Source organism: Limanda limanda, chromosome 23 (assembly GCF_963576545.1).
Source record: "Limanda limanda chromosome 23, fLimLim1.1, whole genome shotgun sequence".
Classification (NCBI taxonomy): Eukaryota; Metazoa; Chordata; class Actinopteri; order Pleuronectiformes; family Pleuronectidae; genus Limanda; species Limanda limanda.
Window position 1 is genome coordinate 6,824,992 of NC_083658.1, and position 12,957 is coordinate 6,837,948.

The following is a 12,957-nucleotide window of genomic DNA, read 5'->3' on the forward strand; positions in this document are numbered from 1 at the left end:
AACAGAAACAGGAAGTGGTTAGACCGTCTCGCTGTCTCTACAGACGAGAGCAGAGCCAGAAGACGGAAGACACCGACGGAGCGAGAGAGAAAGGTACCACACACACACACACACACACACACACACACACACACACACACACACACACACACACACACACACACACACACACACACACACACACACACACACACACACACACACACACACACACACACACACACACACACACACACACACACACACACACACACTTTGAACCCTTGTCAACACCCTCACTGATAAAACCCCTAGCCTGATTCGAACCTGAAAGGTGGGGGGGACAGAGATGTAAGACAGCATCTGTTCCTCCAGACAAACGCTTTTATTCTGACACATATCGTCCCAGCTTCTGTCTCCCCGCGCTCGCAGTGCATGCTGGGAGTCTCTGTGTGTGTGCGAGCCCTCGTTCCTGTCTGTCAGTGTTGCCGTGCTTTTGTTCTCCTCGGGAACACGTACATTTCTCCCACGCCGCAATCTGCGTCTGCGCTTGCATTGTCTCCAGTCGTGTCTGTCGTGGTGGTGAGTTTTTATGATTCCAGCTTTGGTTGTTGTGAGCCCAGTGTAACCCAGTTCCCTGTGCCACTGTGGGAACCAGCCCCATTCTGCAGCAACAGTCCTGCTGTGCTCCGTGAAGGAGCCAGCTGCCTCATGGGAAACCACTGTGAACAACTCTCAGCTGTGTGGCATACACACATCAACAGTGGCATCCTTAAGCATAATGACAATTATAACGTGGCTCTTGTTTTTTAATTAAGTCCATAATGTGTTAGTTAGAGATCCCAGAGTTAAATATCTAGGATTACAGCGACAGGAAACAGTTTATCCAGATTATCTGAACGAATAATTGCGCTCATTATTATATTATTGCTGATAGAAGAGGCAGCGCTCCGACCCTTTGGTATTACCCTCACCTTGAAATTATTATATAACAAAATATTGCTTAAAATGTACGTAGGACTCGTCATGCTGTGGATGAATGGGATGGCTGAGTTCCCATCATGCTTTTCTGCAGCAACAACCCAAGAGGCGTTGGACTTTGTTAATGTGATGCATGCTGGACTTACCCCAATGCATGCTGGTTAAAAGTACTGTCCGAGTTTTTCCAGCGCTGCAGAACGTCGGCGTGTGACGCGATCTTAAAACCATGTTCTCCTCCAACTGCAGCACCGGGGAGCCGCCTCTGTGACGACACAACTCCGCCCTGATTGGCTGAAAGCTTCACTGACACGCATGACCCGTCTCACATTTTTATCCGGAGAAATCCAGTTCCATTATCTGCTGTTTTATTTCTCTCCGAAAAAAAGGTTGTGATGTATTCGTTCTCTTTTCTGGCAGTTATTTGTTTACACACTTTGTACATCGGTTTTTAATTTTCAAGCTGTTAAAAAGGTTTAGTTGTAAAAATAAGTGATGCTCTCGTAGAATGTATTTTTCTCTTTGACTTTTTTTAATTGAATGTTAAATGCGAACAAACTGGAAGTTGTTGAGAAGGTAAACAAACTATACAAGGAACATTTAAGGCAAAAAGCACATGTATTAAAGTACGTGTATGTGTATATAAACTTATATATTTCTATATCTTTGGTATAGACAAGAGGGGTTTTGTGTTTTGTTTTTTACAGTTATTACATGTTTAACTTTTCCCTCATAACTTAACCCATCACCCTGTGTCTTAAGTGAAACTGTACTTTGATTTAATTGAGATGTGAAAAGACTTTAGATCGATTGTCTGATGCGCTACAGGAAGTAGAAAGTGTCAGAATTTACAGCTGTTTGTTTTATACTCAGGCCTCCTGCCGCTGCCATATCATATTGTCGCATGAAATCCGCCCCCAGTCAGACCGAGTCCACCTCGAACACAGCCAATAGGAAGGCCTGGCTCGTCATTGGTCGAGCCGTGGTGGTCACACTTCACTGCGATTGGCTCAGATGTTTCAGAGCCATGTGATCGGTAATGGGATTGGTTGAGAATCATTTCAACAAATCTGAATATCATGAAAATGTTGCATATTTTCCATCAGTTGTATAAGAAAGTGCAAGTTTATAAAATACAAGACTCATTACATGTAAACTAAAATGTCAAGCATCTTGATAATAATGGCCTACAGCCGGAAAAAAAAAAATCTCAAAATATTACAATATTTCATTACGAGTTGGAGTACATTTCTATTTATATTGTATAAATACAGTGTTGTATTAAAAGTTGTCTGGAAGACCTCGCTGATCACTGAGCTCCTCACCAAAGCAAATTCATGGGAAGTTGGACTGAGGCTGGAGTCAGTGAATCAAGAACACGTCTTCAGCAAATGGAAAAGGACTTTCACATTCCTCTCGTACTGGGCCTCGCCCTGAACCAGAGACCTCAGAGGTGTCTGACCTGGGCTGGGGGGGGGGAAGAGCTGGACCAATCGGGGTCCAGAGTCTTTTCCGATGCAACGCCACATTGAGCTGGTCATTTGTGCTAAAGGATTGACTGCATGAACTTACCTGTCAGAAGTCTGACATTTCTGAATTTTAAATGTAATCTATTTTTGAATGATCATGCATGGGAAATATTTGAATATTTAGAGATGGGCAACTGGATTTTCCGATTTTTATGAGCTGTCAGCCGTAATCTTCAAAGTAAAAACAATTAATTTCACATGTAATGAACCTAGAACATGTCAAAGTTTTACTTTTTGGAAATAAATGACTACAACAAAGTTACTTTTCATTTTCTCAATCTTTAAGTTGCACCTGCATGTGTGTGGCTTGATTTAAACCCCACTTACATGTTGTGTTTATTAGTCTTTATATATGCTCCGTGTAAGAATAATATAAACTCAATGATAAAGCTTTTAAAAGTGGATTTGAACTAGGGACTCACCTTCCATGTCTTACTACAGGATTCAATATAAAGCAATAATACAACTGTTACCTTGGGGCTCCTTGTTATTTCAGTTTATATTCGGCACAGAGTAGCACACACTCACACAGTCACATTACAGTTCAGCTCAGGGTGATATGGGATTCTGGGAGAGTGGATCTTTGTCCCTGATACAAAACACATACGTCAGGTGGCCCAGAATCCCTCAGTGAATAGGAAAGTGTAAACATGGCTGCAGAGCTTGTGTTAGCCTCGGCTGAACTTCACACAGACGACTCTTTTCTTCTTTCTCTTTTCTCTTTCTCTCTGTTTCTATTCTCCCTCATTTGCATTATTTGTTCAGAGGAACAGATTCATTCTTTCTTCCTGCCGCGCACGCATCTTCTGTTTCTCCACCTCCTCCTTTAATCCACACGCACAATCTCCCATAAGGGTCAGACAGGTTGACTGCATCAAACTCAAGAGCTCAACGGAGCAAGTGACGCCTGTGTGTTTGTGTGTGAGAGAGAGAGAGAGAGAGAGACCGGGAGGAGAGACAGAAAGATGTGTCCAATTTATAAGTCTGGGAGGTCTATGCATTGCTCCTATGTTTTCATAAATCCTTCCTCTTCTTCCTCTTCCTCCTCTTTCTCCTCTCCTGTCTCCTTAATTCCGTCCTTGGGCTAAATTCATTTAATTCCTACATTCAGGGAGTGTGTTGGGTTTTGTGGTTTGTGTGTTGTTTTTTGATTTGTCTTGCAGCCACAAAAGCTATTAGAGATTTTTTGAAGTCGTCCCCCCCCCCCCCCCCCTCTCTCTCTCACTCACACACACACACACACACTAAGCCTAACATAACTGGATTAGGACTCAGCTATTTAGAGAGAGAAGGAGTGCGAGCGAGTATTGAGGTCAGCCTAATAAACATTCATCTCGTATCCCAGCCTGGCTTCAGCCGTACACACAGTGTTTCAATGTGTTCCAGCATACGAGCGCTTGACATGTGTTTCAGTGTGTGTCTGTCTGTGTATGTGTGTGTGTGTCTGTCTGTGTGTGTGTTTGTGAAGTGGTGTGGATTAGGATGTCCTGTACGCTGCAGTCATGATGCTGTTTTTGGCAGGTGGAGGCTGTGGTGTGTTAAATTGAGTTGCGTTTGCACAGGGATGTTTTCAACCTGCCCTCAATGGCACAGAGGGGGTGAACAAAATAATGGGAACACCTCAGTGGATCAAACAGTTGAATCAGCTCCTCTGCCAAACAGATGAATAAGAATATTACATCCCTGCATGAAAGGGGATTTAATACTGGACCCTTGTATTATACAGACTCAATATAAACCCAGTGTTACTAATAGCATAATAAAAAGCAACTAAGTTTGTACCCTTATACAATTCAGCAATATCTGTTACTTGGCATTTGTTATATTATTCCTAGAAAGCAATCGGTTACAGTATAACACAATCAATGTGAGATACGTAATTAAAACAGAGATGCTGAGCATTTCATAGCTTTAACAAGGATATGATATAATTTTTAATAAAACATATGATATAGTATTGTTGTGATGCTTTCAGGCTTGTCTAGGGCTTTTTAAGGCGTCTTTACACTCTATCCCTCTGGCCAGCTTTCACTAATGGATAGAATTCAAGACATATTTAATTTGAGGGCAAGGACTAACATTGTGATACACTTTGTTGTGTGTGTATGTGCGTCTTGTTTTCTTTAACCTGACATCATTTCCTGTGACTGCTTGTTATCTTAAGCTCAAAAGATTGTTGTTCTGTCCCTGATTTATCCACACAAAGCTCTCACACATGTTCTTAAACCATAAACTGCGTTGACATCATGACAGCTCCTCTCTAACAGCCTCTCTGTCTCTCTCCTGCCAGAGATGTTGATTGAGTGCGTGAAGAACAAGGACGTGAAGGGGGTGAGTAACAGTTTCATTAACCAATCCATCATCTTGCATTTCGACACTCATCCCCGACATGCATCATTTTGGCCCGAGGCTTCAGGCGACTGGAAGACACCTGCTGCTCGGCACCACACTGCAGGCACACACAGTTTAATATAGGAGAGTGAACAGGGCACACAGAGCACATTCAGCATGTCGGCTTTATAGGATCACACGTCAGATAGTTGCTAAACAACCTGATGCATCTTTGAGAGGAAAGATGTTTCTGTTACCGTCAAAATGTTGCCTCGAAACTTGCATCTTGTTTTCATTTTCAAAGCCCATCTGACCCTCCTTCACTAAAAGCTGCAGGAGCTGCACCTGAAGGGGGCGGACCTCACGGCGCTGGACCAATCGGACTGCAGCTTGTTGCACCACGCCGTCAGCACGGGGAGCAAAGACACGGTCCGCTACATCCTGGACAACGGTAACTGCAGCCAACAAGCCTCCATTGTGAATTACAGATTACCACATAATGTATATTGAATAAATCCTCAAATATATTTAATCAGACTGGATAGAGGAGGAAGATGCTTTTCTTTTATTGCTTCTTCAAAATGTGATGGGTCTGATTGGATAGAAGCAGGAACAATATCACTGGATAAATACATTTGAACTTTGAAGTAAATATATACAATCAGCTTCCATACAGTAGCAAGGAATTAATCTTTCAACTGGCAAATAATGAGCCTTCACATGGGGTTTACTGTGTCTAATTAATGTTTTCAGACCGGGTTTATTGGTTAATATGAAGTTTTTCTTTGTAATTTCATAACATGGAAGGAAATGTACTTATGCCCCTGTCATTATGTCATTGGAGTCTGGACTTCATGCTTGCTAAACATTAAACTCCCGTGGCTCCTAGACTCCAACAGAAACTAATATTAGCGTCCATGTTGCTGTTGCCTAGCAGCAGTGATTCGCACGCTGTGTACACGACTTCACACGAAGGCAGCATAAATATCATTGTCTCGGCTAAATTATCTTTGCTCCCCATCCCACTGATTATAAGTTGACAACATGACACAGATAATTCACATGTTTAATTTGATGAATCCTGTAAGAGCAGATGTTTTGATGTTTTGGTCCTCGTGTCTTTCAGCTCCAAACGACCTGCTGGATGTCACCGAAAAACTTCAGTAAGTGCCGTCACGGTTACTGTTGTCATCCAAACCATGCAACAATATCAAATATTCAATGTTAACTTTGAATAAATTATAAAGAGGTTTTAAAGTGCCTCTCTTAAAATAGTTTTTTTCTTTTTATTCTGTCACAATAAATTCAAATAGTTTCCTGGACATGGGAGAAACTCTCTCTGTGTGACTGCTGCAGCAGCTTTGATAGAGAGCAGCTGGGCCTCTGCTCTGTCTATAGGGTCTGGGGAAGCTGATATGAAGCAAATTTTAAAGAGAATAAACATAAGACAGCAAACAGAAGCAGGGGGACGCCTGACTGTCAGTGGGGTTTGACTCCTATAGGACGTGAGCCGCCGTTATAACCTCATCCTCACTCACTCCCTCTCTCTCCCTGTGTTTCTGAACTGTCCACCAGTGGGGAGACTGTCCTCCACCGAGCTGCGTCCCTGTGCCACAGGACCATCTGCCACTATCTGGTGGAAGCGGGGGCGTCACTGATGAAAACCGACCTGCAGGTAGGCTCCACCGCCGTTTACCCGTGCACACACAAAGAAAGCAGCTCCTGGGTGCTTCACACGCTGGTTAACATCTCCATCCGCCTGTGCATGGAAACTGTGGGGGTGTGGTGACCTGTAACCGGGCACCTGAGATTGGATTCCTGCTTTTTTAAAGTTTTTCTAACTTCGACTGCAGCCGCTGGGATGGTTTTTTGCAGCCAAGTGTGAAGTAGGTGATTGTGAGCATTTGGCGTCACAGACCGAAGAAACTCATAAAGGTAACGGCCAGAAAAAAAAGAGATCAGATCAGTCACAGAAAGAGATGAACATTGACATCTAGAAAAAGCACAGAAAGAAGTGAAATTGTCCTGAAGGTGAAACCAAACTAACTGCATTCATACATTTATTACAGTCATTTTATTCTGAAACTATTTCCCCAAGCTCAAGTTGCTGTCCTCGAAAAAGTTTGTTTGGTTCTTCTTTTTTTTATTTGTGTGTGTGTTTTTATGGAGAACAGTCCTTTGTACAGTTCGGCGAGGTCGAGCATCATTGTGGATGTGGATTAGTTGGAACACTGTACGTGACTGTGGCCCGAACAAATGAACGCGGCACAGAAATGAAGAGTTGGGCTCTGGTGAGCGGCGGTGCTGCATCCTCCCTCGTTTGTGTTGGGTTTTCCGTGGAGGTTTCAGCCGTGTAGAAAAGCTCCTGTAACTGTCTGGACTCAGCAGTGACCTAGATACAGAGAAGAGGGGGAGAGAGGGGAAGAAAGACAGTAGGGAGGGCGAGTTAGAGACAGTGCAGAGGAAAGAGAGAGACACTGAGAAAGAGACAAATGACCTGGGGAGACCAGGGTTTTAGCATTTTTTCGCTCTGAGATACTCGCTCATTGTCCGGAAGCTTAATGCAAACTTGTGGCGTCAGAAACAGTTGTGTTGTGCTGGTCTCTGTCTCACTCTCTCTCTGGGAATGTCTCCAAATAAACGGCAAAGACAAATGTGCACACACACACACACACACACACACACACACACACACACACACACACGTACACATACACACTGGACCCAGCTAATTAGTGTCTGTTCTAAATTCAGTGGCCCCTTCCCCATAAACAGCCGCTTAGAATACAGTACGTGTTGTGTTCTGTTTCTTTCCAAGGACACACGCTGCGTATTTCATTTCACATTCAGCTGTTTCTCATTATCTCCGCTTTATCAGTCGGAGACAATGCTACTTCAACAACAACTGCACTTTTCAATTATCCGGAAATAAGAAATGGAAAAAGCTGCCGACACAAGCCTGTAAACTCACTATCACACAGGCAGCTGGAGCCTAATGAAATAGCTCGATGTGTGTTTCCAGCGCCGAGTGGAGACTGGTCACTGTGGCAAGTGGGAGCCAGACTGGAACAAAAGAGCATTTAGTTATGAGGAGGAATCAAAGCCTGGAGGCTCAGCGTCTGACAGAATGAACAACATATTGATGCTGTTGTCGGCGGCTTAGCGGCGGCCGGACCGGCTCGTGGTCTTGAGGAGCGTGTTCAGCAAGCTGCCAATCTGCCCATTAGACTTGAAGATACTCAAATTGAACAAATCTTCTGCGCTGTTTGGTCAGCAGATAGGTTTTAAGTAATAAGGGGGAGTTTCAGTACGAGTAAGGACATTCACCGCTCAGCTCAGAGCCAAACACAGGCTTCTTCAGATGAAGGGAGTCAGCCGGTGGGCTGTGCTCCTGCTTTATACTGAGATACACTCACCAAGCACTTTATTAGGGAACCTGTACACAGGCTAATTTATGCAGTTATCCAATCAGCCGGCAGTGTGGCAGCAGTGCTGTGTAGAGATCCTGCAGATACAGGTCAGGAGCTGCAGTTAAAGTGATACAGCAAACTTACATGTCTTTATTGAGTTTTAAACTAAATAATATGTTGTATTGTTTTTTATCATGGGCTCTTTTTGTTTATTGACTTTTACCTGTGTTTCCTTGTGTTGTGATTTGTGTTCAGTTGTTTCCCCCCTGAGTTCTCCACTTCCTGTCTTGGTCCTGTGATCGTCTGCACCTGTTCCTCATGTGTTTCACCTGTGTTCAATCGACCCTGGTGTATATAAGTCTCTGTGCTTCCCATTGTCAGTTCAGCATTGTCTATCGCTTTTATGTTTCCAGTGTCATGTTGTGCCTTGTGTTTCCTTTGTTTTTCTCTTTTATTTTGTTCCTACTAACCTAGACTGTGCTTGCTTTTGACCTTTTGTTTTCTGCAAGACCCTCCGTATTATATACCTGTGTGTGTGTGCTGTGAAATTGCATTTTGACATTGTTCTAAAAGAAAAATAATCAAAATGTGCTTGAAACTGATTGACTGAACTATGATTTGAATTTGAGAAATTGTGTCCAGCCAAAAAAATCTGTCTCTAGTCTGATGTGGACTGTAAATGCTGGGCTACAGGTCAAAGAGTTTAAATAAAAACCAGATCTTTAACTGTGTCTGTTTCTGAAAGTGTCTCTGTGTCCCTTCAGGGCGACACGCCAAAGAACCGAGCAGAGAAGGCTCAGGACGCCGAGCTGGCAGCCTATCTGGAGAACAGGCAGCATTACCAGATGATACAGAGGGAGGACCAGGAGACGGCTGTTTGAAACTGTCAAACACTATCAATGAGCAGGGCAGAGATGAAGATGCTGTCGTCCTCCTCCTCCTCATCTTCATCACGATGAGACTGAGGCTTCCACGTGTCATTCCAGAGTGGAGGCCGAGGAGTGGGGGTGGACCAGATCTGATCCCAACATGCGTTTACCGGAGATTATGGCAGAGATGACAAATGATGACAGTGACAGTGACACAGAGCTTGTGTTGTTGAGGGTGAAGACGAAGAGATTTAAAGTCCTTCCTCTTCTTTTTGAGCAGCTTGGTGATAAAAAAATCTTCAAGAAAGTCCGAGCCGCTCTGCCCGTGGACAGAAACTTGATAGAAACTCTTTCATCTCAAACTATCTGCCATGAATTAATGATACTGCCGCGTTTGGTCGAGTTGCACCGTCTCACTTGTCTTCGCCGAGCCTCATGAGCCTTAAAAAACCCAAACGCACCAATCAAGAGTTTTTCTTTGGGGCGGAATTATCAAATGAATAGTGAGCGCAGCGAGAGACTGGAGGAGTTCACTGAATATCCAGCCTCTTGGGGAAACTTTAGAAGAAAGTGACGGGAATATCACAGGGTCAAAACCAGAAGGGTTCATCCTCAGGGGGCCATGAATATCCCTCGCAAAGTTCAGGTGAATCAGAACCAATGTAATGGACCAAAGTGCTGACGTTTTGATATGATGGGGACGAGTTCAGGATCCCATTAATTCTGCCATAGGAAGTGAATATTGGAATGAAGCTGGTGGTTATTTCCACTGAGCATGAACCCGACCTTCAGTTGTGTTGTGAACCTGCTTTACTTCTTCATCTTACCTCACCTACTCAACAATATCATATTGTACATACTGAATTTTGTTGACTATGTTTGTCGACATATTGTAGAGATGATTATTATTTATGTGTGTGTGTGTGTTTGTGGGAGGGGGGTGGGGTACAGCAATGGATCAAATAGACATTTCTGATTATGGTTGTTAAACTTGAGCAAACTATACTTTGTTGTGCCAAACTTTAAATCGTCGTAACAGTTAAAGATATAGTTCACAGATATGTACAACCAAAATAACAAGTCCATATCAATGCCGATCTCCATGTGGACACAGGAACTGAAATGTTTGGAAAAGAAGGAAGAAGTTAAATTCTGAATTAGGGTTAGGGTTACACACACACACACACATTCACACACTCTGCTCCGAGATGCAAAACTCCGACGCGCTGCTGGGAAGAAAAGCAAAGCTGAGCAGCAAGTGAACCGACCTCCAACTCTTTAATAGATATGGAAAAGAAAAAAAAAAGTTTCTATGCGCCAAGAGTTTTGAGGGTTTGATGATATTCCTTTTTTTTTGTACAGTGTATTATTAAAAACGTCTCTGACTTTGATTCAACGCAGCGGCTGCCGAAGAAAAAACCAACTCCACCGACCTTTTCTTGTTTAGTTCTTCCTGTGGAATTTAGCGTTTGAACCGTGTTGGTGTTTTCAGATTAGTTTTGCTTTGACAGTAAACTCTTACATGTTGTGCATCGCAGCGATTAAAGCACGATAGGTCTTTTTTTATTACATCTGAGGCCCGAATAATATTAATGCTCTCATGTTTAGGATTCTGCTTTTTGTAAACAAGTTGTGATAAAATAAATGGTTTTAATTTTCTATTATTTCTTTCTCTTTATTTCCCTCTCTGCACTTGTTTTTACCTTCTTTGATATTTGTACGAATTGTTTTGTAGTCGCTTTGAAGAGAATAAAAGAATGAAGTGTTTGAGAAATTATAATGTTCTTGTGCTATCATCGAAATGGGATTAGACCTTATTAACTTAGCATTTAATTATCCCTGTTTCATGATGATATAAGGTGATGACTTCCCTCGGTCTATAAAGTGCCTCAAGATAAAAAGATGATGAAAAAGAACTGATGAAAGTTGACTTTTTACCTGGTTCACCCTCGTGCTGGTGAGTCAGCGATTCAAGTGCAAATAAAAATGGTAATTGATTCCGTCTGTCAGGCTGCGTTTGAAGCGCGGAGAGACACACGCATTCTCCCCGAGATCAAACATCAAGTGAATGTAAATGTTGTTTTCTTTTGAGAAACCGTGAATTGAACAAAAGTGCTTATTTAGTTTTTATCAGGAAGCCACAACTGACAAGAGCATGTGTGGCTGTAAAATGTGATATGCATCGATTATGGTATCGATCAGGGGGGTAGCTGGGAAGAGACACGGGAGAATTAGCATCGAGCTTCTCTTCCCTTTATCCGCTTTTGTATTAGGAAAATGTGTGTGAATGATTCAAAGCTGTGCAAAGAAAAGAATCGTTTTGATCGCACAAACTTACAATGGGGGAGAAAGTCAATAGCCGAACCAGGGAGGAATATCTATTTAAAATCTTGTTAGTCAACAGTTCTTTGGCTTCAGAAGTTTCCCTTTTCTTCTGGGTTCCTACTGTTGCAGCGTCACATTAAAAGCCAGAGTTGACTTTTATTGTGAAATACTGACTGGAATTGCAATGTGTTTTTTCAGTGACCTCAGCACCTGCCATTCATCCACAAGACGAGACATAACATTGACATTTCTGCATTGTCCTGACAGCAGATCAGTTTGAGATACGCCTGGAAGTGAAGAGCTCCAGGCGACAGGCGGCTCACCTCCGACTTCTCAGCCAGGACACAAGCTCGGCAACCAATCAGATCCCTGCCGCTCCCAGAACAGCCGATAAAGGCCAATTAGTGTCTCAATTATTTACTACCACTTTGTCTTTCTGATCCTGAGTCCTGTCGCCTTTTGTGTTAACCCACATTTACATTTGCCACCGGTGACTCGCCACATCAAGGTCCCTCAAGTGACCAAAGAATTGTTCTTTTTAAAGTTAGTCGTTTATTCGCATGAACAGTTTCCTCTCCGTTCTGATCCTTAATTGGACCGACTCACCTTTAGAGGAACTTGGTTTAAATACCACTTGACAGTAGAGTTCCTAATGAGTCCATGCAGGCTGGTTACTTCACACTTAATCATTCACGCCCCCCCCTCCAGATCAGATGTATTGATCACGGCGTATTGTTGTCAGGACTTAATGAGCAGCTGTATTGTTTTCCCCCGAAGCAGATATCCTGTTCTGCTTATTTTCATCTTCATTGATTCCTTGTGTAAGTGTTATTCTATGAGTGGTGTAGAGGTTTCACTCTTTAAACAGAGGACACTGTCTTTCTATGCACACACCGGGCGTTATCGAGTCCAAAAAAATCCATTGCTGTTTGAATGGGTCAAGTACAGACCTCCGACTTTTCCCCTCTTATAATTGTCCCAGTGAACTAAGCATATAAATGCCAATCTGCCAGTGTGCACAGAGGAGGTGGAACACCAGGGGCACAGAGTGAAGGATGAAGGATGCTGGTGTATCCAAGTTCACACACTTACTGTCTTCTGAGTGGTGTGTGTTATTTAAGTGTACGACAGCAGGAGTTTACAAAAAGTTCTCCATCTCCTTGACCGCCATGCAGCAGCTGGCCAGAGGGGGCGACAAAGATACATCAGCATTCATTTGCAGTCGTGCTCACACCCAAACTTTTCCAACTCCTGTATTCACCCTCCTTTCAGTTTTGGTTCAGCAACAATACACACACACACACAGTCCACTCTCACTACCGAGGCACACACCTACTGATTCCAAACCTTAATGACGGCTAGTGCAGCGGAGGCACAACATTTGAATCTCTATCATAATAATCATAGAAAAGCTATTGGCATGTGTTGATTTTCATTTAGTTTTCTGTTCAAATCCTTGCTGCAGGGCTGAGACCAAAAGTCAGGGGGGTGACTTTCCTGTGTTGATGCTCTATAGCCTTTATCAGAATTAGTCTT

General features: G+C 43.0%; 1 protein-coding gene across 1 annotated transcript in view; it reads left to right on the forward strand.

Annotated features, from left to right (window-relative positions):
- The window catches only part of LOC132996605 (diacylglycerol kinase zeta-like), a 74,532-nt gene extending 63,777 nt beyond the window's left edge, over positions 1 to 10,755 (forward strand). Inside the window, exons 31-36 of the mRNA XM_061066916.1 lie at positions 44 to 93; positions 4,777 to 4,817; positions 5,148 to 5,268; positions 5,944 to 5,980; positions 6,393 to 6,492; positions 8,992 to 10,755. Coding sequence (XP_060922899.1) covers positions 44 to 93; positions 4,777 to 4,817; positions 5,148 to 5,268; positions 5,944 to 5,980; positions 6,393 to 6,492; positions 8,992 to 9,108 — 466 coding nt within the window. The 3' untranslated portion in view covers positions 9,109 to 10,755. The remainder of the gene's footprint in view (positions 1 to 43; positions 94 to 4,776; positions 4,818 to 5,147; positions 5,269 to 5,943; positions 5,981 to 6,392; positions 6,493 to 8,991) is intronic.
- The last annotated feature ends 2,202 nt before the right edge of the window (positions 10,756 to 12,957 follow it).